The 27,270-nt window shown below is 48.0% G+C and overlaps 1 protein-coding gene across 3 annotated transcripts in view; it reads right to left on the reverse strand.

Moving 5' to 3' along the window:
* Window positions 1–27,270, reverse strand: part of phf20b (PHD finger protein 20, b) — a 97,430-nt gene that overhangs the window by 32,511 nt on the left and 37,649 nt on the right. The window contains exons 5-12 of one of the 3 annotated variants that reach the window (XM_060836501.1): window positions 26,228–26,312; window positions 20,321–20,409; window positions 13,209–13,527; window positions 10,338–10,478; window positions 8,226–8,381; window positions 6,896–7,090; window positions 6,058–6,117; window positions 2,958–3,239 (exon numbers count right to left, since the gene is read on the reverse strand). In XM_060836501.1, the coding sequence (XP_060692484.1) occupies window positions 2,958–3,239; window positions 6,058–6,117; window positions 6,896–7,090; window positions 8,226–8,381; window positions 10,338–10,478; window positions 13,209–13,527; window positions 20,321–20,409; window positions 26,228–26,312 (1,327 nt within the window). The remainder of the gene's footprint in view (window positions 1–2,957; window positions 3,240–6,057; window positions 6,118–6,895; window positions 7,091–8,225; window positions 8,382–10,337; window positions 10,479–13,208; window positions 13,528–20,320; window positions 20,410–26,227; window positions 26,313–27,270) is intronic. The other 2 variants (XM_060836502.1, XM_060836503.1) reach the window with 2 other exon arrangements.

The raw sequence follows: 27,270 nt of genomic DNA on the forward strand, positions 1-27,270 counted from the left end.
TGTGTGTGTGTGTGTGGTGTATATGTGTGTGTGTGTGGGGGGATGTTTTTGGGGTAGTTGAGTCTTCAGGTGGGGGTGGGGAGCTCTACATCAGCAATGGCCGTTGTCGAGCTCAGATTGTGTTATAACGACAGAGTGCTCTCCCTCTAACGGGCCACCACCACCATGTCTGCCCCTCCCTTCTCCCCTCACTGGGGGGGGGGGGGGGGGGGGGGAGAGAGGGAAGGAGGGTCTAACAGCATTTCTCTACCTCAAAGGGAGATCACAGCTGGTAACAGGTTTGGGGAAGCACTAGCCTAGAGTTACACTTCAGGCAGCTCTCTGACGGAATACCACATTCTCACAGGCACTGTGTTTAAGATGAGGAAGAAATCAAGATAGCTTTGGGAGTGCAGAAAGGATCCTACAGCTGTATTCAAAGCTTCAAGATTAGAGTGGTGCTGGAAAAGCACAGCAGGGCAGGCAGCATCCGAGGAGCAGCAAAAGCAACGTTTCGGGCAAAATCCCTTCATCAGAAGTCCTTCTGTAGTACTCACTTTCGCCCTGTATTCAAAGCTGAGCAGGGAATGAACTGGTCACTGATATCAACCTTGATACGCGCGCACTAACACATACATAGATTCTCCTACGCTTTAAATACAATTCACTAAAGAAATCTAAACTGAACGTGGCCATTCGGGCCTACGTCTTTGCTGGAGCAGTCCAAATCCCCTCAGCTCCGAGACAAGGAAAAACGCTCATCTCCACCGACTCTCCATTTTTTGGACAGTGGTTTTTAAATCGAGCTAATAACCCATGAACTATCTTCCTCCACCGAAATCTCCCATTACCTTGCAAACCTCGAGTTCGGTCGCCACTAAACGGTCTCCATACCAGGAAGGATTCTCCCAAGTTCTGACCCACACTGGCCCTCACCCACAGTAACATCCTGATCATCCTCCTTGATGAAGGTGGTTTGGAAGTTGCTTTGCTAAAACTTCTCTGTTAAAACCCTCCTAAAGCACAAACACCTTTAGCTGAAATACAGGGAGCATAGTGCATGGTGGCAAACAATCACTTCATCCATCATGTACTCAATTCAATGCATCAAATCAACCTTACCAGCCCCAAACAGAAACCACTCATGTTTCACTGTTACTACACAACTCAAAACATTCTCACCACACAAATTCACAAGGACAAAACCTATAATCTAACAGCACCAGACGTTTCTCAGAGTATGAAAGTCTCATACACCCACTATAACCATTCACTGAAACCCCAGTGGAAGAGAGACTCCTGTAGCTCTGACTGAGAGAGTGGCACACACATCTATTACACGCAATTCTAAATACCAGCAAAATTGTCAAGCAAGGAGCTGCAGTATCATCGCCACACATCCAGGATAGTGACCAGACCGTGGTCTGAATCTATACTGACAGCAGTATGAATTAGAGGGCCCGCTGAGGTATACAAGTGCACTGTGCCTGTGAACTATCCAGTTAGTCCCACCTCCCCACGGCACGACCAACTCCACCCCCTTTTCTGAAAGGCAGCACAAGACATTGGAAAGCTCGTGGAGGGTCTACACAGAAATTTCTGGAGAGGATGGGACAGCATTAAATTGGGCACCATTGGCTGACCAGCCCCGAGTGTGCTAGTAGCCTGGTTAGCAACAATTGGAGATAACCAGTCGAGCTTTTAATGTGGCTCATTCATGCTCAGCAGAAGCGATGTACGGAGATAGCTGGAATCACTTTACAAACAAAATATTCAATGTTTTGCACCTTTTTTGAACTTTGAAGGAAACTGGGAAACTTTGAGTGGTTCAGTGTTTTCCCTACCACAACAGCCTGGCCAATCTAAGGGGAGGTGGTGCTGTAGCGGCAATATCACTGGCTGGTAATCCAGAACCCCAGGCTAACGTTCTGGGGCAGGGCTTTTAATTTCACTATGGCAAATGGTCAACTGAAATCAATGAAAATCTGGCCTAAAACACGTAGCCCATAAAACCACTGTCGATTGCTATAAAAACCCTCCTGGTTCACTAATGCCCTTTAGGGGTGGAAACTACCATCCTTACCTAGTCTGGCCTACATGTGACTCCAGACTCACAGCAATGTGGTTGACTCTTTAACCACCCTCTGGGCAATCAGGTACAGGGCAGTAAGTGCTGACCTAGCCAGCAACACCCAAATCCCATATATGAATAACATTTTTTAAAAAATCTGCACTCTTTTCTCCTGGTATGAACTGTTGTCATGGACTGAACTTTGGCATTCACACCTAGGAGAAGCAGTGGCCTAGTGGTATTATCGGTAGACTATTAATCCGGCAGTTGGTGGAATTTGAAATCAATACAAATCAGGAATTAAGAATCTAATGGTGGTCGTGAAACAGTGTTTATTGACGGAAAAGCCGTCAGGGGAGGGTATAGAAAATGTAGGCATATCGAAAATTGCTGAGAGACAGTAGCTGCCATCGATCAGTTGAGCAACTGCCGGTGGGCTAACCCCCCATCTAACATCTCGTTCTCAAAGAAATGGGAAAACACTCTCTATCAAAGGTACCTTTTCGTGTGAAACATACTTGCAGTAAAACGAAAGACGATGACCCAGGGAGATCAGCAGCTGGAAGAGGGACGACAGTGGAGAAGATAGAGACTATGTGGACTTGAGATTAAGTTAAAGTAATGTTTGATAAGAAAGCTATTGGAAAAGCATATCTTTTTTTAAAGAGAGTTCGGGTCAGATAGTAAGCAGTTCAGAAAAGGGAAGCTTGCATTTGTGAATACTTTTGTTTAATGTTCACTCTTAGAGTTAGGAAAATAAATTGTTATTTTTCTTTAAATAGTGGAAGTTAGGAGTTCTTGGTCACTCAGATTATGAAGCGAGTTGAGCTTTTCTGGGTGTTTGGTTTTAACTAACTGAGGGGGTCAACCTCCACTTCAAAATGCTCTGCGACAGTCAGATACTCACGTAAACAGCCCGAGGTGGTGCGCCGCCGCTTGGGGCTGTCCAGCAGCGTGTCGCTCTCCGATGCACAGGAACCCCGTGTCTGCATGCTCCTTTTCGGGGAGCCGGGATCCGGCTCGGCCTTCTCCATGCCATGGTAGTACTTCATGTGGTAGTGCAGCATCTTGGCCTTGCGGAAGGCCTTCGAGCACTCTGGGATCTTGCACTTGAACTTGTTGTGGTCCAGCTCGATGATCAGCGCCTTGGGGGGCAGGTGGTTTTCGGGATTCGGAGTGCTGCTTGTCACTGTCCAGTGAGGGGAAAGCGGGGAGAGACAGAGAGAGAGAGAGAGAGAGAGCGGGCAGCGAGGGGGCCAGGAAGATAAACACACAACCATGAGATTATTTTAAACTCCCTCTCCCCATCTCCATCCACCCCTCCCAATGTGTAACAACTAAAATGCCAGCAATTCAGACAGGAGTTAGGATCAGCACGCTACGACAGTTGTTAGAGGTCAGTGTCAAGGGTTAGAGGTCAGTGTCAAGCAAGGCAGCACTCTGCTGGCCCAGGTCAGCAATGACACTCAAAACACATCTCTCCAGAATACGTTAGTGGCTTTCAGGTCATCAGAGGGACCAATGATCACTACGTTCCCTCCCTATTCCCCACCCAGTCACTCTCCACAGATATTTACTGAAAATTGAGAGTCTGGTCAGGAAGGTGATTGTCCAAGTGCCAGGTCAGTTTATACCGAGTGATACCTCACCTCAGGCAGGGTCGACAGGGTGGGGACCTACACCGTGACCTCAGCCAATGCCCGGAATTCATGAAACAAGGATATCAGGGGATTATGGGGTCAGTGATCTCACTGAATGGCCTACTCCTGTTCCCATGTTCCTAACCAAACCCACTCTGTTGGTGTCACGCCTCATCGCAAACTGAGTGAGGTGACTGAAAGAGCAACCTCATGGTCACCTGGGCCGATGGAGACTTTATCTGCAAGGGTCAGTTCGCTCTGCTGGCTGGACGGCTGGTTTGCACTGCGAAGTGACGCCAACAGCACAGGTTCAATTCCCAGAACTGGCTGAGGTTACCACAAGACCTGTACAACTACCTCTCTCCCCGGCCTGGCTGGGGCCTGGAAAGACTCAGTCACCCAGCAGCTGTCTTGAATGAGTGAGCAGCCCTGAGCTCCTCTGGTGAAGCAGCAGCAGAAAAAGGTGTTTGGGTCATTGGAGAAACAACAGGAGCTTCACGAACACCTTCCCTTCCCCTCCCCCCCCAACTCAGGGGACAGGAACCCCATGGACCGCTCAGAATGAGGGATGGGACAAAGAGGAATTTCTTCTCTTCAAAGCTGGAAAATCTTGGGGATTCCGTGGAAACTCAATCATTGAACAGGTTTTGTCAGAAATTGAAGATTTCTGCAGACCAACAGCAAGCAATGGCGGGGAAAATGACTTCAAGGTAAATGAGCAGCAGCACAGGCTTGATGGACTGAATGGCCTACCCCGCTCTTTATTGCCTGGGTACTTCAATTAGAAATGCAGAAAGTTTGTTTCTAAAGCGATTCAAACCCTGCTGTAACATTCTCAGCTGACAAAGAATACTAGTGAGTGAGTGGGGGGGTGGGCAGGTCGAACAGCTGCTACAGATTGGTTTCGTCGCCTGTCACCCAGTTATTGTGTTGCTGTCAGGAGAACAGGCAATGAGGCAACCATGACTCACGTGTGTTAGAACCTCAAGGGCATCTCCACACACATGAAGTGGTCAGTTTCCCTTCAGTCCAAACTGTGGTGCTGGAAAAGCACAGCAGGTCAGGCAGCATCCGAGCAGCGAGAGAGTCAACGTCTCAGGCAAGAGCCCTTCATCAAGAACGTCGATTCTCCTGCTCCCCGGATGCTGCCTGACCTGCTGTGCTTTTCCAGCGCCACACTCCCGACTCTAATCTACAGCATCAGCAAACCTCACTTTCTTCTAGCTTCTCTTCTGAGCCATGACTCTCTAAGGTGGTTACGTGCACATGTGGAGGTGATGGCCTAGCTGTATTATCACTAGCCTAGTAATCCAGAGACCCACGCAGTGATCTGGGTTCAAATCCCACCATCACATTCAATAAAGATCTGGAATTAAGATCTTAAATGTCAGGTAAAAAAACCCATCTGGTTCACTAATGTCCTTGAGGGAAGAGAACTGGTCTGGCCTCCAAACCCACAACACCGCGGCTGAGTCTTAACTGCCCTCTGGGCAATTAGGGCCTGGCAATAAATGCTGGCCTGGTCAGCAGCAACCACATCTCTTTAAATAAATGTTTTAAAGAATAACACCCACCCATTAAGGATAAAAGCAACTTTACCCCAAACTCAAATTGTCCCCCCGTTCATGACATTTTGAAAGGATGCTTGCCCCTGGGTCCAAGGAAGAGGCACAGCTTCTCTGGACAATTCCCTTCATTCCCATTGACACAGCCACGTGGGCCACCATAAGGCGAGCTCATGTCCCAATTCAACAGGCTGCTCTCCAGCAGCACCTACAGGTCAGCTCAAGAACAGCGGCAGGCCATCACCTGCCATGCTCCAAACAGATGGTGGAGTAGGTTCAAGGGGCCGAATGGCCTAATCCCACGCTTATTTCATAGGCTGTGCACTCAAGAGTCTACGGCCATATGGACAACATGCGGTGGAAGGATTATCCACCCACAGGAAGGTAAATCACTGGCCTGGGGATCAATGAAATCAGAGTTTGATTCCAAGTGCAGTGCCACTCCCTGCAACACCCTGTGGCTGGAACAAAAAGCTGAGACTCTGCGAGACGTCACTTGCCTTTCACTAAGCCAATTTTACGCTAAAGCCCCTTTTCTCTGTCAATGTCACAGGAGCCTCCCATCACATCTCTTGACGTGAAGTTGGGTACGTTTGCCAAGTGTAAAATCTAACGCACAATTGAATCTTTCCCTCCCCATTGTAGACAGCCAGTTACAAGCGTTTCAGCAGACGAAAGAGCACGCAAACACACACGGATCCACACACGCCTGCAACACACGCACACACGCATAAGCAGCAGGGCAGACGAACAGGAACGCTGCAGTAGCGAGTCTGCTGGCCTCACTAGAAAGACAACATACAGGGTTCCCTACTGTATCTGTTTGGGTTCTGGGATCGTGGCACACGCTTCACAACTGGAGCTGGGAAGAGGAAAACAAAACAGAATTACTTATGGGTCGCCTTCACTGCTTATCTACTCACCACCCGAGAACTGGGGGGCACTCCGTCCAAACACAGTGGAGCTGGAGGGGGAGGGGGAAGGCATGCAGTTACTATCTGATTCATCAACAACAAAGCACTCCTGTTCCACTTGCAAACTCGCTGCAATTTTCTAAACTCATTACAGTGACCATGCTATCCCCGAGAAACTGCGATTGCGTCTCTCTCTTTCTCTGCCCCAGCTCTGTCTGCAGTGACGTTTTCTGGAATCGAGGTGGGTGGCAACGGTCATTTCTGACGCTCGCAGTTCCGGGCAGAAACCTGTGACCCTGGGCCGCGGGTCACAGATGTGCAGAGCATACGAAGCTGCTCCTTAGTGCGAACGCCTTTCAGTGTTAGAGACACTGTCCAACGTCTCTCTCTCTCTCTGCCGAACACTGAATCGGTGACGTGGACAAAGCTGCCCTCTGCCTCTTTCGGGAGATGGCATTTGGCAGCAGGGTCAGCGGGCAAGTTTCAAGCTGCATTCACCCCAAAAGTACAAATGAGAGCCCTGGGAGAAACAGGAAGATCCCACTCCCCAGCACGGTTCCTTTCAACTGAAACAAATTGCAGCTGCATTCAACCTCCACACTAACTCCCATTCCAGCAGTTGCCTGGCGAAATATGCACATGCCCCAGTGTTTACGCCATCTCCAACCTGTGATGTATTTCTATCGGTACACCCGCACCGGGCAGGCACACATATCTCTGTCTTACCAGTTTCCTTGGGAGGAGGCTTCGACTCCGCGCTCGGCACTGAGGAACTCGGCTTGGCTGCTTCACCGGTTTGGTGCTTAGGGCTTGTAACGGCCTCGGCTGTGGAGGTTTTGGGGCCAGTGTCTGAGGAACACTGCACTTTGATAGAGGGAGCCTGGTGTACCTGGGCAGAGGGTTCAGATCCTGCTGCTGCTGCTGTGGGGAAATCAAATACAGGATCAACACCTCATACAGCACAGAAACAGACCCTTCGGTCCATCCAGTCCACGCCAATCATGTTCTTAAACTAAACTAGTCCCATCTGCCTGCACTTGGTCCATATCCCTCCAAGCATTTCTTATCCATGTACTTATCCAAATATCTTTTAAATGTTGTAACTATGACTGCACCCAACACGTCCTCTACAAGTTCTTTTTACACACGAACTGCTCTGTGTAAAAAAGTTGTCCCTCGTGTCCTTTTCAAATCTTTCTCTTCTCACCTTTAAAGATATGCCCCCTTAGTTTTAGGGTGGGGGAGTTCCACCCATGGGAAAAATTCCTCGTCATATCTATACCCCCTCACCACTTGCTACATTGGAATGCTAACTTTATAACAACAACTAAGAGCGTGGTATAGACAGGTGGTAGTTAAAATGGCACCCACAATGAGGAAGTTGTCTTTGATACTACACTGTCACGTTGTTGATATGACGAGGGAGATGGCACAGACAGGGATGAGAGTGGTGGTGGTGGTTGGGCGGGGAGGGGTGAAGAGGAGAAGAACAGGATCGGGGTTATTATTAGCTCATTGGACTGGACGGCTGGTTTGTGATACAGAATGGTGCATTCAATTCCTGCACTGACTAAGGTCACCAAGAAGGACTCTCCATCGCAACCTCTTCCCCTCGCCTGAGGTGAAACTCGGGTAAAACCACCACCAGTCGTCTCTCTCCGAGAGAGCAGCCCTATGCATCTTTCTGGGATATTCACTTCTCCAACACTAGCTCTCGCTCCAGAGAGCTCTTAAAGGTCCATTATTTTATAAATTTTACCAATTCAATTTACAAATGGCACACAGATCAGGCCCTGTAATGGAGAAACTCAGTAGGTATGAACACATTACTGTATAATGTTTCTGACAGAACAGAAACAGAGAGCACCCTTGGAGATTCACCCTCCAAACGTTATTCCTTGAGAAGGGGTTCCACCTGGAACCTTCCTGCCCCACAATCATAATTATCACCAAGCCAGCAGACGGCAGGTCAGAATATCGTTTCAGGTTTGTTTCCCTTTCCTTGCGGGAAAGGAATAAAGAAATCTTCACAGTAAGAAAACGCGGAGGCCTTCACCTTGCTCGACCTTGTCCTGCTCCTTGGTCTTGCTCCGTGTCTCTGCTCCCTCGGCCTGGCCACCCATCGACGAGGAGTTGCTGTCCCCAGAAGCGAGACGTAAAGACCTCCTTCTGATCTGGCTCTGTCCTTGCTCACCCGTGGACTGCCGCGGGCCTGTACAAACACACACAAAGGAAAGCAATGCAGACACCTGTTAGTCAAGTCTGCTCTCTCCTGCAGTGACTAAAAGCTGAGGCCTAAGGGAGGTGGAAGAGGTGGAGACCTCTGGGCTAGTGGTTGGGCCAAGGCAGCTAAATGTACTGGTTCCACTGATGAAAATTACAGCAGCACTGCAGACTGGCAATGAGGGAGCATTAAGATCTCACAGGAGCAGTAAGGGGGCAGGGGAGTAGGCGGCTGTTGTGACCAACCTGTTAGCAGGTGCCATTACGTTTTCTATAAACATCACTGAGAGGGGAAATACTGGGATGTATCATGTGGTCCAAGACGCGGTGATGGTCTAGTGGTATGATCATGGCACAGTTAATCCAGAGACTTAGATAATGTTCTGGGGAGCCAGGTTCGAGTAAGGGTAGGGAGAGGAGGGAGACAGATAGAGAGAGACAGAGACAGCAAGAAGGAAGCAAGAGAAAGCTAAATAGTGAAACGAGAGGGGGTATAGAGGCAGTGCGTTGGAGGCCAGGGCACAGACAGAAACCCAGCCCCAGTGCTGCTCCTAAATCCCAATGATTGCGGACTCTGTAAAACCCCAGTATATACCCTTTTCTTGTACACATTTATGGAGGGCAGCATCCTGATATCAATGCTCCTTGAAAGTGGAGTCGCAGGTAGATAGAATAGTGAAGGTGTAGTTTGGTATGCTTTCTTTTATTGGTCAGAGTATTGAGGACAGGAGATGGGAGGTCATGTTGCGGCTGTACAGGACATTGGTTAGGCCACTGTTGAAACATCGCGTGTAATTCTGGTCTCCTTCCTATCGGAAAGAAGTTGTGAAACTTGAAAGGGTTCAGAAAAGATTCACAAGAATGTTGCCAGGGTTGGAGGATTTGAGCAATAGTGAGAGGCTGAACAGGCTGGGGCTGTTTTCGCTGCAGCGCGGAGGCTGAGGGGTGACCTTATAGAGGTTTATAAAATCATAAGCGAAATGGATAGAGTAAGTAGACAAAGTCTTTTCCCTGGGGTCAGGGAGTCCAGAACTAGAGGGCATGGATTTAGGGTGAGAGGGGAAAGAGGGTGGTACGTGTATGGAATGAGCTGCCAGAGGAAGTGTTGGAGGCTGTTACAATTGCAACATTTAAGAGGCATTTGGATGGGTATATGAATAGGAAGGGTTTGGGGGGATATGGGCCGGGTGCTGGCAGGTGGGACTAGATTGGGCTGGGATATCTGGTTGGCATGGACGGGTTGGACCGTAGAGTCTGTTTCCATGCCGTACATCTCTATGACAAGCAAAGGTCCAGTTATTCCAAGTTGTTTCCCACTTACAGACCGTCAGGAAATTGCAACAATCCACATCCCATGCAGAGAACAAAAAAATTCTGACCTGGTTTCTTCCATCACAGCCCCCCCAGCAACGTACAACACCTTCAACATTTTCAAAAAACATTAACTTCCCTGGTCACAAAACAAAAGGGTGGGGGGGGGCCGACTGAGTGAGAGAGAGAGTGTGTGAGAGAGAGTGTGTGAGTGAGAGAGTGTGTGAGTGAGAGAGTGTGTGAGTGAGAGAGTGTGTGAGTGAGAGAGTGTGTGAGTGAGAGAGTGTGTGAGTGAGAGAGTGTGTGAGTGAGAGAGTGTGAGAGTGTGTGAGTGAGAGAGTGTGTGAGTGAGAGAGTGTGAGAGTGTGAGAGTGAGAGAGAGAGAGAGAGAGAGAGAGAGTGAAGTCACCAACTGAGCCATGGGATAACAAGAGGTCAGAGTGTTTGATGTTTTTAGATGAGAAAGTATTCATTGTCCCTTCCTCTTTTCAGCCATAGTCCAGCTGCTGTGAAAGCTACCAAAGATATAAAAAGGGGCAACTTTAGACAACTCCATCAAAACTACATTCTCCTCCTTTGACATGTGACATGCAGAATTTGGTCTTTTTTGGGGATGAGCTGACACAGCACTGACCTGCTGGCTTGCTAAGCCTGGTGTGCTTCGGCTGCAATGAGACATCGGAGGCAGACTTCCTCTTTCCAGTTCCGGAGCCCCCTTGGTGTGGTGGAAGTGGTTTGCGATCGTTCTGACGTGCAGCCCCTTTAGAATGGCTGCCTAGACAAGTATGTGAACAAAATGTCAATTGCATGTGCAAAATCGACCAGAAATAAAAAGTCAACTTTCACTTTAAAGCAATAAGGAAGAGAGCGTTTGTTCATCCACGACCTTCTGTGACCATAGGATATCCCAGAAGCTCTTCAAAGCCAATCAAATATCTTTCTGAGGTACAGCAAGCAGTCAATCTCCACCCAGCAAGCTTCCAAAAGCAGCAAACTGTGTTCAAGACCAGCTCCTACGTTGATTTGAGAGATCAATTATTAAACAGGTGAACTCCACCACACTTATATAGTCAGACAGCATGGAAACAGATCCTTTGGTCCAACCAGTCCATGCTAAACATAATCCCACGCTGAACTAGTTGGCCAAACCCAGGCAAGGGGGAATGCGTTCGGTATGGAGTGGTTGGACTGATGGCTCTGTTTCCGTGCTGGATGACTCGATGACTAGGACTGCCTGTTCCTGGCCATATCCCTCCAAACCCTTTCCTATTCAAGAACTTATCCGAATGTCATTTAAACATTCTAACCGTACCTGCATCCATCTTTTCCTCTGGAGGTTCATTCCAAACACGGTGTTAAAACATTGCCCCTTGTGTCTTTCTCCTCTCTTTAAAAATACACAGGACTCTAGCCTTGAAATCCCCCAGCCTAGGGAAAAGACACCTGCCATTCACCTTAGCTATGCCCCTCATGATTTTATAAACCTCTATGAGGTCGCCCCTCAACCTCCTACACCCCAGTGAAAAAAGTCTCAGCCTATCTAACCTCTCCTTAGAACTCAAATTTTCCATACCCAGCAACATCTTGGCAAATCTCTTTCCAGCGAAATAATATCCTTTCTGTAACTGGAGTGATCAGAACTGGACACAGTACTCCAGAAAAGGCCTCACTAATGTCCTGTACAACCTCAACATGACGTCCCAACTCCTATAGTCAATTAGATTAGATTTACAGTGTGGAAACAGGCCCTTCGGCCCAACAAGTCCACACCGACCCGCCGAAGCGAAACCCACCCATACCCCTACATTTACCCCTTACCTAACACTATGGGCAATTTAGCATGGTCAATTCACCTGACCCGCACATCTTTGGACTGTGGGAGGAAACCGGAGCACCCGGAGGAAACCCACGCTGACATGGGGAGAACGTGCAAACTCCTTGTTCTGAGCAATGAAGGCAAGTGCGCTAAATGCCGTCTTCACCACTATTTGTGATGCAAACTTCAAAAACTTATATACCTGAACCCCCAAGTCTCACTGTTTTACAGTACTACTCAGGGCCCTATCATTAATTGTACAGGTAGACAACACTTTATCCGAAAAGCTCCGAAATCAGAGGGATTTTTTTCTGAAGTATTTTTCTCATTAGCAAGGTTGCTTGGTGTGCAAACAGTTAACTCAATTCCACACCCACTCGATGCGCATCACTCAGTTGTGACGCGGGTGGGTGTGGCCCAGCACTGGCAGGCCCCAATTCTGTCTCAGGGCCTGTAGTACTCACTGTGAGTCTGCTGTTTGGTAAAATTTTTTAAAATTCCACCGTCAAACTGTCACTTATTCCGAAATTCAATAAAATTCTGAATTCCGAACACCAGCTGGCCCCGAGCATTTTGGATAAAGGATTGTGTACCTGTATTAGTTCTACCCTTATTTGTTTCACCAAAATGCAATATCTCGCATTTATCCAAATTAAACTCATTCTGCAGCCCACTGACCTGATTGATCGAAATCCCGCTCTACTCTTAAACAACACTCTCCTTCACTGTCCACTATGCCACCACTTTTGGTGTCGTTCGCAAACTTCTGAACCCACTAACTTCCTTCTTCCAAACTGTGCTGTCGGATGTCTAACATTAACCTTAGGGTAGACTGCATCTCGGTTTAACGGGACACAGAGAAACCGTTCACATAAACAGGAGGGTCAGTAACTAGAGGAGACTGATTAAAATGGCAAAGAATCCAGGGGAAAGCTACGATTATTATTCAGCCTATTATTCGGCGTGCTTGCTTCTCTCTCTCCCTTTTCAGCTGTCCTTTTAATTGCTTGACTCAACACTCTGCAAATGCCTTCCTAAACTCTGCTCCTCCAACCCTCAAATTATCATTCCCTTTTTGACCTCCTGATATTTTCATTCGGACCTCCTGATATTTTCTAAGAGGAAGTGAGGACTGCAGATGCTGGAGATCAGAGCTGAGAGTGTGGCGCTGGAAAAGCACAGCAGGTCAGGCAGCATCCGAGGAGCAGGAGAATCAACGTTTCAGACATAAGCCCTTCATCAGGAATCGCAGGAGAATCAACGGTTTCAAGCATAAGCCCTTCATCAGGAAACCTGATGAAGGACTCATGCCCGAAACGTTGACTCTCCTGTTCCTCTGATGTGCTTTTTCCAGCTCCACACTTTATCAACTCCGACTTTCCAGCATCTGCAGTCCTCACTATCTCCTAGTTAGGATGCTGAGCCCAAAATTCCTCTGCCATTGCGGGGCACAGGAACAGGAGAACGAAGAGATCATTTGAATCTTGGCCGAGGTGGATGGGTACGGACTCACATCCTGTTAAAGAGACAAGCCCAAAATTGAGGCAGGCACTGTCATGTGGGACTAAAGGTGCGCTGTGTGTGTCTGGCTGTGGCCTTTATGATGAAACGTTAAACCAGGAGCCTGCCCGCTTCTCAGTTAGACTTGGAAGCGCAGCTGCCACGATCCTCGGAGCTGCTGTAGCTCACCTGCTAGCCCCACAGACGGGGGCCTCCCGCGCTTTCTCTTCTCCTCTGGCTTTCCCAGCTCACTGGAAGACGGAGAGCTCTTCTGCGACGGGGCCTCTGGCGAGCTCTTTGGCTGCTCAGCCTGCTCCCGAGGGGCTTCGGGAGAAGGCTTTTGCTCCACTTCAGGCACCGCTGGCTTGGCCTCTTCCTCCTTCTTCTCCATAATCTTGTTCTCCCTGACCCGCTCATCCGCAAGGGATGAGGGAGCCCTGTCCCGTAACCTCTCCCTTTGTCTTGCACTGCCGGAGCCATTTTCTTTATTCCTACCACTCGCAGCATTCTGTAAGGTAAACAGAATTGGTTGTTTGAGATCCCAGAGGTACACCGGCCTGGGCAGCGGAACACCTTACCTTGGGGTAACAGGATTCAGATCAGAGGCAATGATTACAAAATGCTGACACTCCGAGAATCACTGGACAGCAAACTCTTCTGGTGATGTTAAAATTTATTCCCCATTTTATTCCCACTTGCCTGCCTAAACCCGGCTCCCAAAACTCTCCCTGACTGATCAAACAGGTGGATGACCTGCTTTTTAGCTGATCAGCTGTAATTTTAAAATCACGAGGGATTAAGGTAGAGGAAATAAACTATATCAAGTGGCTGAAGTGGTTAGTTACCGAAGACAATAGTTTCACTTTTCTCTGCCTAATTCTGGCAACAGTATTATAGAGTCAGACAGCACAGAAACAGACCCTTCGGTCTAACCCGTCCATGCCGACCATAATCCCAAACTCAACGAGTCCCACCTGCCAACTCCGGGCCCATACCTCTCCAAACCCTTCCTATTCACGCATCTATCCAAAATGTCTTTTAAACATTGTAATTGTACCCACATCCACCACTTCCTCAGGAAGTTCATTCCTCACACGTGTAAAATATTTACCCCCATATCATTTTTTTTAAATCTCTCTCCGCTCACCTTAAAAATTTTCATAGAACATAGAAAAATACAGCGCAGTACAGGCCCTTTGGCCCTCAATGTTGCGCTGATCCAAGCCCACCTAACCTACACTAGCCCACTATCCTCCATATGTCTATCCAATGCCCGTTTAAATGCCATAAAGAGGGAGAGTCCACCACTGCTACTGGCAGGGCATTCCATGAACTCACGACTCGCTGAGTAAAGAATCTACCCCTAACGTCTGTCCTATACCTACCTCCCCTTAATTTAAAGCTATGCCCCCTCGAAATAGCTGACTCCATACGTGGAAAAAGGTTCTCATTGTCAACTCTATCTAAACCCCTAATCATCTTGTACACCTCTATCAAGTCACCCCTCAACCTTCTTTTCTCCAATGGAAACAGGCCCAAGTACCTCAGCCTTTCCTCATACGATCTTCCTACCATACCAGGCAACATCCTGGTAAACCTCCTCTGCACCCGTTCCAGTGCCTCCACATCCTTCCTATAGTATGACAACCAAAACTGCACACAATACTCCAGATGCGGCCACACCAGAGTCTTATACAACTGCAACATGACCTCAGGACTCCGGAACTCAATTCCTCTACCAATAAAAGCCAGTACGCCATATGCCTTCTTCACAGCACTATTTACCTGAGTGGCAACTTTCAGAGATCTGTGTACTTGGACACCAAGATCCCTCTGCTCATCCACACTACCAAGTAGCCTACCATTAGCCCAGTACCCCTTCTTCTTGTTACTCTTACCAAAGTGAATCACTTCACACTTACCTACATTGAACTCCATTTGCCACCCTTCTGCCCAGCTCTGCAGCTTATCTATATCCCGCTGTAACCTGCCACATCCTTCCTCACTGTCAACAACTACACCGACTTTCGTATCACCCGCAAACTTGCTCACCCAGCCTTCTAGCCCCTCCTCCAGGTCATTTATAAAAATGACAAACAGCAACAGCCCCAAAACAGATCCTTGCGGAACACCGCTGGTAACTGCACTCCAAGATGAACCTTTACCATCAACTACTACCCTCTGTCTTCTTCTAGCCAGCCAATTCCTAATCCAAACCTCTAACACACCCTCAATGCCATACCTCCGTATTTTTTGCAGTAGCCTACCATGGGGAACCTTATCAAATGCCTTACTAAAATCCATATACACCACATCTACCGCTTTACCCTCGTCCACCTCCTTAGTCACCTTCTCAAAGAATTCAATAAGGTTTGTGAGGCACGACCTGCCCTTCACAAAACCATGCTGACTATCCTTGATCACATTATTCCTATCCAGATGTTCATAAATCCTATCCCTTACAATTCTCTCTAAGACTTTGCGCACAACAGAAGTGAGGCTCACCGGCCTATAGTTACTAGGGTTATCCCTACTCCCCTTCTTGAACAAGGGAACCACATCTGCTATCCTCCAATCTTCTGGCACTATTCCTGTAGACAACGAGGACATAAAAATCAAGGCCAATGGCTCTGCAATCTCCTCCCTTGCTTCCCAGAGAATCCTAGGATAAATGCCATCAGGCCCAGGGGACTTACCTATTTTCACCCTTTCCACAATTTCCAGCACCTCTTCCCTACATATCTCAAAGCCATCCATTCTAATTAATTGTGACTCAATATTCACATCGGCAACAATGTCCTGTTCCTGAGTGAGTACTGACGAAAAGTATTCAGTGTCTCTCCAATCTCTTCAGCCTCCACGCACAACTTCCCACTACTATCCTTGACTGGACCTATTCCTACCCTAGTCATTCTTTTATTCCTGACATACCTATAGAAAGCTTTTGGGTTTTCCCTAATCCTACCAACCAAGGACTTTTCATGTCCCCTCCTTGCTGCTCTTAGCTCTAAGTCTTGAAATTTCGTTAGTCTTGAAATTCCCCAGCTTAGAAAAAAGACAACTACCATTAACCCTATCTATGACCCTCATCATTTTATAAATTTCTACTGGTCCCTTATGTCAGGGATGATATACTAGCATTGGAGACAGTCCAGTGAAGGATCACTATGTTGACCCCAGGGTACGGAGGGACTGTCTTATGAGGAGAGGCAGGGCTTGTACTCATTGGAGTTTAGGAGAACGAGCAGTGACTTTATTGAAACTTATAAGATTCTTAGAGGATTTGACAGAGTAGGTGGTAAAGATTGCTTCCCCTTGTGGGAGTGTCGAAGACCAGAGGGCATCACCTGGGATCAAGGAGTCACCCATTAACGATAGAGAGGAGGAGGAATTTCTTCTTTCTGAGGGGAGAGCAGAGGGAGGTAGAAGACGGGTCATTCAGCATTTTTAAAAAAAATATTTTTCAATTAGGAAGGAATTCGAGGGTTATGGGGGAAGGCTGAAGTTGGGGGTGTTATCAGATCAGCCATGATCTCATCGATTGGCGGAACAGACTCGATGGGCTGAATGGCCTATTTCTGCTTCTATATCTTATGGTTGAAGACAATTGGCAAAAGTATCCAAAGGGACAGGTGGACAGAAACCTTCTAACGCAATCAGTTGTAATTCTAACTGCATTAGTTCTAATTCAATGGAAGCAGACTCAAGAGTAACCTTCAGAGTGGAATGAGACTAATAGAATCAGAGGAATAGACAGCACAGGAGCAGACGCATCCACGCTGACCAGACATCCAATCTGACCCAGTCCCATTTCAGTCCAACGCGTCCATGCCGACCAGATATCCGAAATTAATCTAGTCCCATTTGCCAGCACTTGGCCCATATCCCTCTAAACCCTTCCTATTCATATACCCATCCAGATGACTTCTACATGCTGCAATTGTACCAGCCTCCATCACTTCCTCTGGCAGCTCATTCCATACACATACCACCCTCCGAGTGAAAAAGTTGCCCTTCGGTCCCTTCTATATCTTTCTCCTCTCACCTTAAACCTATAGCCTCTAATTTTTGACACCCTAACCCTCGGAAAATACCTTGTCTATTCAACCCATTCATGTCCCTCATGATTTTATAAGGTCACCCCTCACCTCCTAACGCTCCAGGGACAAAAGCCCCACTCTATTCAGCCTCTCCACGTAGCTCAAACCCTCCAGTCCCAGCAACATCCCTGTAAATCTGCACCTTCCCAAGTTTAACACCATCCTTCCTATAGGAAGGGTGACCAGAATTGAATGTAGTATTCTAAAGGTGGCCGGTACTTGAATATTTGGAGAAACAGTTAGCAGAGATTTGTGAAAAGTGAGAGACTAATTGGTCATTTTGGTTTGGTTGTTGTGAAGAGCTCGAGCTGACCGGGTAGACCATTAGACATAGGAGTGGAAGTAAGGCCATTCGGCCCATAGAGCCCACTCCGCCATTCAACCATGGCCGATGGGCATTTCAACACCACTTACCCCGTATCCCTTAATTCCTTGCGAGATTAAGAATTTATCAATCTCTGCCTTGAAGACATTTAACGTCCCGGCCTCCACTGCGCTCCATGGCAACGAATTCCACAGGCCCACCACTCTCTGGCTGAAGAAACGCCTGCTCACTTCTTTTCTAAGTGGACCCCCTCTGATTCTAAGGCTGTGCACACGGATCGTAGTATCCTGGACTGACGGAAACAAATTCCCAGTGTCCACCCTTTCTAAGCCATGGTTAGGTTGAAATGTTTCTTCCTGCCACATCCTACTCTACGAGGTCAGCTGTTCCTCAATGTAAATACCTCTTGTCCATTTACAATCCCCCCCGGCAACGCTGGCACAGCATCAACACTGGCTGCCAGATTACACGATCAAATCACCCCTCAACACACCTGCACGTAGCTTACTCCGTGACATACAAATCTATTTTCGGTGCTTCTGTGGTGCAGTGGCAGTGCTCCCACCTGTGAGCCAGAAGGCGCAGGGTTAAGCCCCAGCAGCTCCAGAGGCACTATAACATATCTGAACAGATCAACTTGAAACACAGAGGAACCTCGATTGTCCGAATGACACGGGCAGAGAGTATTTGGTTCGGATAATCGAATGCCAGTTTAGCCAAGCAGCGGGACCTTGAGATCTTTTTCGGATAATCGGTGTTCCTCTGTATCTACAAACACACTTTCCCATAACATTGTTAAAGGGCTGATTACCATACACTTCAATTTTTGTGTGTCTAAGCTACTGCAAACATTTGCAGTGTTCCAAGATAACTAACTGCCGCTCTGCCACTGCTCTGGCGTCAAAGTACTTGCGAATCATTTTTTGACTGGGGAAGGAGAACATTAAGTGGGAAAGTTTGATTACCATGAATCAGTATAAATACAGCAACAACTAACCAGTCCTCAAACCTGACCTGCGTTTCCATTAGATCATTGCTAATCTGTTCACATTTATTTATTTTTATCCCTGCATCTCTTCCTAACTAATAAAAACTTAACCCAACCCATCCTTCTGATAAACCGTCCAGTCTCAGTAACATCCTTGTAAACCTATGTTTGCAGCCTTGCCAGTTTAACAACATCTGTCCTATAGCAGGGTGACCAGATTCTAAAAGGACAGAAGAATCTTTAGCCGTGCACAGTACAACACTAGTTCATGTCTCTTTTCCAAAGATAACATGGGAATGTGCTCACCACCCCCCACCTTTTCCTCCGCTACATCGATGACTGTATCGGAGCTGCCTCGTGCTCCCACGAGGAGGTTGAACAGTTCATCAACTTTACTAACACCTTCCATCCCGACCTGAAATTCACCTGGACTGTCTCAGACTCCTCCCTCCCCTTCCTAGACCTTTCCATTTCTATCTCGGGCGACCGACTCAACACAGACATCTATTATAAACCGACTGACTCCCACAGCTACCTGGACTACACCTCCTCCCACCCTGCCCCCTGTAAAAACGCCATCCCATATTCCCAATTCCTTCGTCTCCGCCGCATCTGCTCCCAGGAGGACCAATTCCAACACCGCACAGCCCAGATGGCCTCCTTCTTCAAGGACCGCAGATTCCCCCCAGACGTGATCGACGATGCCCTCCACTGCATCTCCTCCACTTCCCGCTCCTCCGCCCTTGAGCCCCGCTCCTCCAACCGCCACCAAGACAGAACCCCACTGGTTCTCACCTACCACCCCACCAACCTGCGCATACAACGTATTATCCGCCGCCATTTCCGCCACCTCCAAACGGACCCCACCACCAAGGATATATTTCCCTCCCCTCCCCTATCAGCGTTCCGCAAGGACCACTCCCTTCGTGACTCCCTTGTCAGATCCACACCCCCCACCAACCCAACCTCCACCCCCGGCACCTTCCCCTGCAACCGCAGGAAATGTAAAACTTGCGCCCACACCTCCACACTCACTTCCCTCCAAGGCCCCAAGGGATCCTTCCATATCCGCCACAAGTTCACCTGTACCTCCACACACATCATCTATTGCATCCGCTGCACCCGATGTGGCCTCCTCTATATTGGTGAGACAGGCCGCTTACTTGCGGAACGCTTCAGAGAACACCTCTGGGCCGCCCGAACCAACCAACCCAATCACCCCGTGGCTCAACACTTTAACTCCCCCTCCCACTCCACCGAGGACATGCAGGTCCTTGGACTCCTCCACCGGCAGAACACAACTACACGACGGCTGGAGGAGGAGCGCCTCATCTTCCGCCTGGGAACCCTCCAACCACAAGGTATGAATTCAGATTTCTCCAGCTTCCTCATTTCCCCTCCCCCCACCTTGTCTCAGTCGGTTCCCTCAACTCAGCACCGCCCTCCTAACCTGCAATCCTCTTCCTGACCTCTCCGCCCCCACCCCACTCCGGCCTATCACCCTCACCTTGACCTCCTTCCACCTATCCCACCTCCATCGCCCCTCCCCCTAGTCCCTCCTCCCTACCTTTTATCTCAGCCTGCTTGGCTCTCTCTCTTATTCCTGATGAAGGGCTTATGCTCGAAACGTCGAATTCTCTATTCCTGAGATGCTGCCTAACCTGCTGTGCTTTGACCAGCAACACATTTGCAGCTGTGATCTCCAGCATCTGCAGACCTCATTTTTTACTCAATGTGCTTTGCCAATCAGACATGAACTTATTGAATAATGCTGCAAGTTCAAGGGGATGTAGGGCTTACTCCTACTTGTTCTAGTCCTCCATTGACTGATGAATTAGTCTCGAAGGCCAGGGGCTGTAACTAGGTAGGTGGAGATTTTCAGCCTTACCTTGTCCCGCGAGCTCTTGGGAAGAGATTTGACGTGGATTTTCTTCACAGTCTGCACAACGCCATCGTAGAATTCCACCGTGTACGAAGCTGAAACACAGAAAGCACGCCAGCCAGTCTCAGTATCGCAACGTCACTCCGTCTCAACACGTGAAAGACAGGTCGCTGTCAGAGACAATCCCAGGACAGATCACCTGTCAGTCTCCCATCTCATCCAACTAAATCTTACTCCTCGGTTTCACTGAATTAAGAACAAACATCCTTCTGGTACAGGTGCCACTGACAAATCTAACATTTATTGCCCATCCCCATTTTCCCCAAATTTGAGACACATTTTTAAATTTGTCCTCGGGGATGTAAATGGCTGGGCCAACACTCACATGAAATAGGACACATAGGCCATTTGGCCCTTCAAACCTGCTTCCCCATTCAATAACATCACAACTGATGTTTCTATCTGAATTCCCGCCAATAACCTCGATTCCTCTCTCTAACAGATCTCGCTTAGAAAGAAACGTTGTGTTTGACTTTTTAAAACTTACTTATCTTTCTATTTCTGGAACTAAGATTGTGTACCTAGGTACTTTGTACGTGAGACGGCACTACGTGTGGTGACCCAGTACACTTTGCCCTGGACTCTGGTCTCCCGTACTCGAGAACATTTGACAATAAATACCTAGATTTAAAATCTACTTCCACCTTAAATATATTCAATGACTCCTCACTTCCACCAGCTACTGAGGCATAGAGTTCAAAAGTCTCACAACCATCAGAAATAATTCCTCTCATCTTAATCCTAAAAGGATGACTCCTAATTTTAAAAACCACCCCCTAGATCTGAACTGATGCACAAAATGAAAATACCTTTCCAAGATCATATAAACCTAGAAACCTTTTAAATATCCGAATTCCTCTTGCAGAGTGACTTGCTCAGCCACTTAAGAGAACAGATAAAAGTCAATCTTCTTGTTGTGACTCCCCGTAGGCCAGACTATGTTAAGATACAGGGCTTGCTTCCATGAAAGACTTTAGTGAACCAGAGGGGTTTTGAGGGAAATCTGGTAGTTTCAGCATCTTTATTAATATTCCACATTTTATTAATTAGACAAATTTAAACTCCCCCCGAACAGCTGAAGTGAGATTTTAACTGCTGTCCAGGTTGATAAATTACAAGCTGAAAATGTGTTGCTGGAAAAGCGCAGCAGGTCAGGCAGCATCCAAGGAACAGGAGATTCAAAAAAGAATCTCCTGTTCCTTGGATGCTGCCTGACCTGCTGCGCTTTTCCAGCAACACATTTTCAGCTCTGATCTCCAGCACCTGCAGACCTCACTTTCTCCTCCCTGATAAATTACAAGCCCAAATAATTTTACCGCATTGCTACCAACACCCTAAACTGACTGGCTTCACTAAACCCCCTTCAAAATGGTGGTTAAGAGTCAGCCATGTTGATACGTAGATTGGAGTCACGAGATCCGATGAAGCTGACAAAGTCTCCTTCCCTGTGGGGCACTAGTGAACTAGTAGGGATTTTCTTCCAATTTGACAGTTTCAGAGTCACCTTTTATTGACACTAGGGCCAGCATTTTACAGATAGAGGGACCGCCCATTCCCTGAAGAATTGAGACCTGCTGGTAAAGGTGGCACCAAACCCAGCCCTCCCACCAGAAGGTGGGGGGGGGAAATGGGGACACTGCGTGGGCAGATCTCCTGGGGAGGGCATCTGTGATGGCAACATGGCTGTTGATGGAGTGCGCCCCCCAGTCCTGCTTTCTTTGCCACACGAGGCCTGAGAAGACTCACATCTCTGCCCATGAAAATGGAGGCTGGGAGGAATATGGCCATTGAAGGCCCAGTTGCTCACTCATGCAGCCGTCAGCTTTATGTGGGCATTAATTCGAGGTGCTTTGAAATTTGTCGTGGGTCCTACAAAGCATCATGCAATAGTAACCTGAGGTGGAGGACAAAGAAAACCTCACAGAGGCAGAGAAAATAATCACAAGTCCAAAATTATTGTAAATTATATCAGAAATACTTACAAAAAAAACATAACTTGAAAAATCAAGACTCAGGCCCAGGATTCAGCTCTGACCTGAGGTACTGCAGTCTAAACAATCACACGTTTTCATAAACTGGGAGCAGATTTCACACACAAAGAGCTGAGTGTGTTAGATATCAGGAGGAACCACTACGCTATGCAAAAGGAGATAACACAGTGCATGTGTCCTCTGGAGAGAATAAGCACATTCTTCTTCTCGTTAATCAGTGTACACTGAGTCCTGGATGGTTTGATGCTTTCTCCTCTGATATCAGGTCTTTCGGCCAACCCGATAATCATTGTTACCCTTTCGCCTGCACAGAATTCAGTGAGCAGGAAGTCAACAAAGGACCTGACGACTCTTCACCACAAAGTCTCCCATCACTGGGCAGACGGCAGTTGGTGCACCAATTGGTAAAGTACCAACTCATACAAAACTAGAGGTAAATTATTCTGCTTCTTGAGGCTGCTCCGCCATTAAATATGGTCATCCCTAATCTGTGTATTTCAAGAACCCCAGTCCCATTTCCACCAGCCATCAAGAATCTATGCAGCTGGGTCCTAAAAATATTCAATGAGCCGTCTGTGTTACCCTCACAGGCAGAGAGTCACACTACCCTGGGATGTAATTCTCTTCTTTGCCCTTAAAGGCCAACCTTAATTTTAAAACTTCGGCAGCAAGAATAGAAATTGCTGGAAAATCCGAGGTTTGACAGCAGCTGTGGACAGGAAGCAGAGGCAATGTTTCAGGTCCAGTGACCTTTCTTCAAAATCTTTCTCAAACCCATAACTACAGACAAATTCTGGTCACACTGGACAGGCTCCTTATATCTGCCCATTGGGTGACTTTCCAATGGTTTCGTTCCCTGCGCTCTGCTGAATGGGAAGATCACAATTTCAATTGTTGAGGACCGGACCTCCATCGCTCATTTTAATTCCTCTTCCCATTCCCTTTCCGACATGACCATCCTCGGCCTCTTCCATTGTGACAAAGAAACGAACTGCAAGTCGGAGCAACTACACCTCATCTTCTACCTGGGAAGCCTACAGCCTGGAGGACTCAACACTGAGTTCTCCAATTTCGAATAACATCCCTTCCCATCCCCCAACTCCCTTCCCCTCCTCCCTGCCACCTACCAGATTCATTTCTCCCACTGACCAACATGGCGTACCCTCCAACTGTCTTCACCTTTCCTGATGAAAGGCTCTTGTCTGAAACGTCGACTCTCCTGCTCCTCGGATGCTGCCTCACCTGCTGTGCTTTTCCAGCACCCCACTCTCAACCCTGATCGCCAGCATCTGCCGTCCTCACTTTCTCCCTGTCTTCACCTATCCCCACTTCACCTCCCTGCCCCCACCACCCTCTTCATCTGCAGCTCCCCGCACACCCACCCCCAGTCCTGAAGAAGGGTTACGCCGGAAACATCGACTTCCCCACCTCCTGATGGTGCCGGGCTTGCTGTGTTCTTCCAGCCTCCTGCCTGTCGACCATAATTGGTAATATGCCAATGCTGTTTTTTTTTTAATTTTTGGAAAACAATCCTTTGGGGTGCAGTACATGCATAACTGGGAAGTACATGGTGCGGTCAGTCTATTGTGCTGGCTGCGGAGAGTCAGGGTGTCTTAGTATTTTCCTCATCTCCTGTTCAAGTCTGTTATGGACTAGTTGCTGAGGGACTGATTGCTATGGTCAGGCAGCAGCGTAAGGCCAGTGATAGGTAAACCAAACTACCTTGGTCGTGAGTCCAGCAACTGTTTCACTCCCTAGCTGCACAGACAGACTGCAGGACACTGAAATGTCAACGTATCAAAAAATCATAAGACACAAACATACGCCTCCAGTGCAGTGCAGTCTGACAAAATACTAATACACTGAGTACTCGGCTCTCTGCTATCTGCTGGGCGGCACAGTGGCTCAGTGGTTAGCACTGCTGCCTCACAGCGCCAGAGACCCGGGTTCAATTCCCACCTCAGGTAACTGACTGTGTGGAATTGGCGCATTCTCCCAGTGTCTGCGTGGGTTTCCTCCGGGTGCTCCGGTTTCCTCCCACAATCCAAAAATGTGCAGGTTTGGCGAATTGGCAATGCTAAATTGCCTGTAGTGTTAGGTGCAGGGGTAAACATAGGGGAATGGGTCGGGGTGGGTGTGCTTCAGTGGGTCGGGGTGGACTTGTTGGGCCGAAGGGCCTGTTTCCACACTAAGTAATCTATATTAAAAAAATTCCACTTTACTCCCCTATAGCAGGACACCATGCAGCAGGAATGCAGCAATACTTACCCTGGAGTGTAGCATCAGGCATCAGGGGTCTCCGAAATGACCTCACAGGGGTGTGCAGCATGGAAACAGATTGTTCAGTCTGACTAGCCCGTACTGACCAGATATCCGAAATTAATCAGGTCCCGTTTTCCAGCACTTGGCTCATATCCTCTGAACCCTTCCTATTCATATGCCTTTTAAATATTGTAATTGTACCAACCTCCACCACTCCCTCTGGCAGCTCATTCCATACACGAGCCACCCTCTGCGTGAAAAAGTTAACCCTTAGGTCTCTTTTAGATTTTTCCCCTCTCACTCTAAATCTATGCCCTTTAAGTTCTGGGCTCCCTCACTCCAGGGGATAGACCTTGTCTATTTACCCTATCCATGCCCCTCATGATTTTATAAACCTCTATAAGGTCATCCCTCAGCCTTCAACGCTCCAGAGAAAACAGTCCCGCCCTATTCAGCCTCTCCCTGTAGCTCAAATCCTCCAACCCTGGTATCATCCTCGTAAATCTTTGCTGCACACTTTCAAGTTTCACAATATCTTTCCTATAGCTACCTGACTAATACACAAAACATCTTTATGGGCCAACATCTTCTCGCTTCAACCAATGAGATTAAGTCTGCTCCGAACAGGGGAGAATAACCCAAAGCCGACAGACCCAAACTGATCCAACGTTGCTTTGTTATAATCTCCGCAGGTCATCCTAACAGACAGCACAACATGTAGCAACCGAAGCCGGTCTTAAAATAGTGGACCTTATCACAGAATCCCTATAGTGGTGGGAGCAGGTCATTTGGTCCATTGAGTCCACATCAGCCCTCCCAAAAAGCAACACACTCAGATCCACCCCATAACCATGCACGTCCCATGGCAAACCCACCCCATAACCCTTCATTTCCCATGGCAAACCCACCCCAATAACCCTGCACTTCCCATGGCAAACCCACCCCAATAATCCTGCACTTCCCATGGCAAACCCACCCCAATAACCCTGCACTTCCCATGGCAAACCCACCCCAATAACCCTGCACTTCCCATGGCAAACCCACCCCATAACCCTTCATTTCCCATGGCAAACCCACCCCAATAACCCTGCACTTCCCATGGCAAACCCACCCCAATAATCCTGCCTTTCCCATGGCAAACCCACCCCAATAACCCTGCACTTCCCATGGCAAACCCACCCCAATAACCCTGCACTTCCATGGCAAACCCACCTAGCCTTCCCATCTCTCGACATTATAGGCAATTTGGCATGGCCAATCCACCCAACCTGCACATCTCTGAATGAAACCTGAGCACCAGGAGGAAACACAAGGGGGGAATGTGCAAACTCTACACAGAAAGTCGCCAGAGGGTGGAACTGAACCCGGGTCCCTGGCGCAGTGAGGCAGCAGTGCTAACCACTGTGCCACATGTCAGCCTTTGTCTCTCTACTTCCAACACTCCGTTTTCTACCTCTTCCCTCAATACCCTCCACCTCTCAAACTTCGGAAAAAGAGGTAGCCATGCATTTCTCAAAATGCTGCTCCCCCTCTCCCTGAGCCCATCTGGTCTCTGCCAACTGCATACCCATAAGGGGGAATCACCTGGCCCCTTACTCACCATCCTTGTTGACTGATATAACTTTAGCTGGGTAGAAGCGACAGTCAGACCAGCAGGCCAACACTTGTTCACTGGGGCGGAACTCCTAAACAACAACAAAATCAAACAAGACATAAGAGGTTACTGCTGAATTAAATGCAAGAAAAAGCATCGACAATGCATCACTTGTGCACTCAATTCTATGCTGAGGAAATGTGATGAGCATATAGGCTGCGCTTTTCAAGTAGTTTGCCCGTGATTATGGCCCTGTACTAAAACATGTCCCCGGGCTGGCTCAGTTCTACTTTCAGACAAAACATTTGCTCAAACTCCTGGAACAAACAGGAACTCCCTCCCACTGTACATCTTGTGTCTGCACCTACCCACCATGGAGCTTCAGCAGTTCAACGAGGCGACTTGTGAGGGTGTTTAGGAATGGGCAATGATTGTTTTTTTTAAAAAGTCACTCACGGAATGTGGGTAATGCTGGCTAGGCCTAAACTGAAAGCCCAGAGGGCAGTTAAGAGTCAACCACATGACTGTGGATCTGGAGTCACATATAGGCCAGACCATGTAAGGATGGCAGATTTCCTTCCCAAAAGGACATTAGCGAGCCAGATGGGTTTTTATTTTATGACAATGGACCACAGTTACACCATGAGGCCAGCTCTGCATTTCCGACGTTTTTTCCGTCGAATCCACATTTCACCATCTGCCCAGTGGGATCTGAACTCATGACCAAAGAACGCTGGGGGTTGTTCTAGTCCAGTGGCACGATCACTACAGCCTAAATCACCATCTCCCCCTAAATGCCAGCGACACTCAGACCCCAGGAACGAATCTGAAAAAGTGACTCAGAACGGAGATAATCCTTTACAATTCCCATGTCAATCACTCTTGGAGACCAGAAACAAAAAGAAAAAGTGCTGGAGAAACTCGGCAGGTGTGGTGGCGTGGAAAAGAGAGAGTGCATGCGCGACAAGCAGACAGCGAGCGAGAGAGAGAGAGAAAGAGAGAGAGCGCAGAGTTCACATTTTGGGTCCAGTGTCCCTTCAGAACTACTC

This window comes from Hemiscyllium ocellatum, chromosome 15 (assembly GCF_020745735.1).
Source record: "Hemiscyllium ocellatum isolate sHemOce1 chromosome 15, sHemOce1.pat.X.cur, whole genome shotgun sequence".
Lineage (NCBI taxonomy): Eukaryota > Metazoa > Chordata > Chondrichthyes > Orectolobiformes > Hemiscylliidae > Hemiscyllium > Hemiscyllium ocellatum.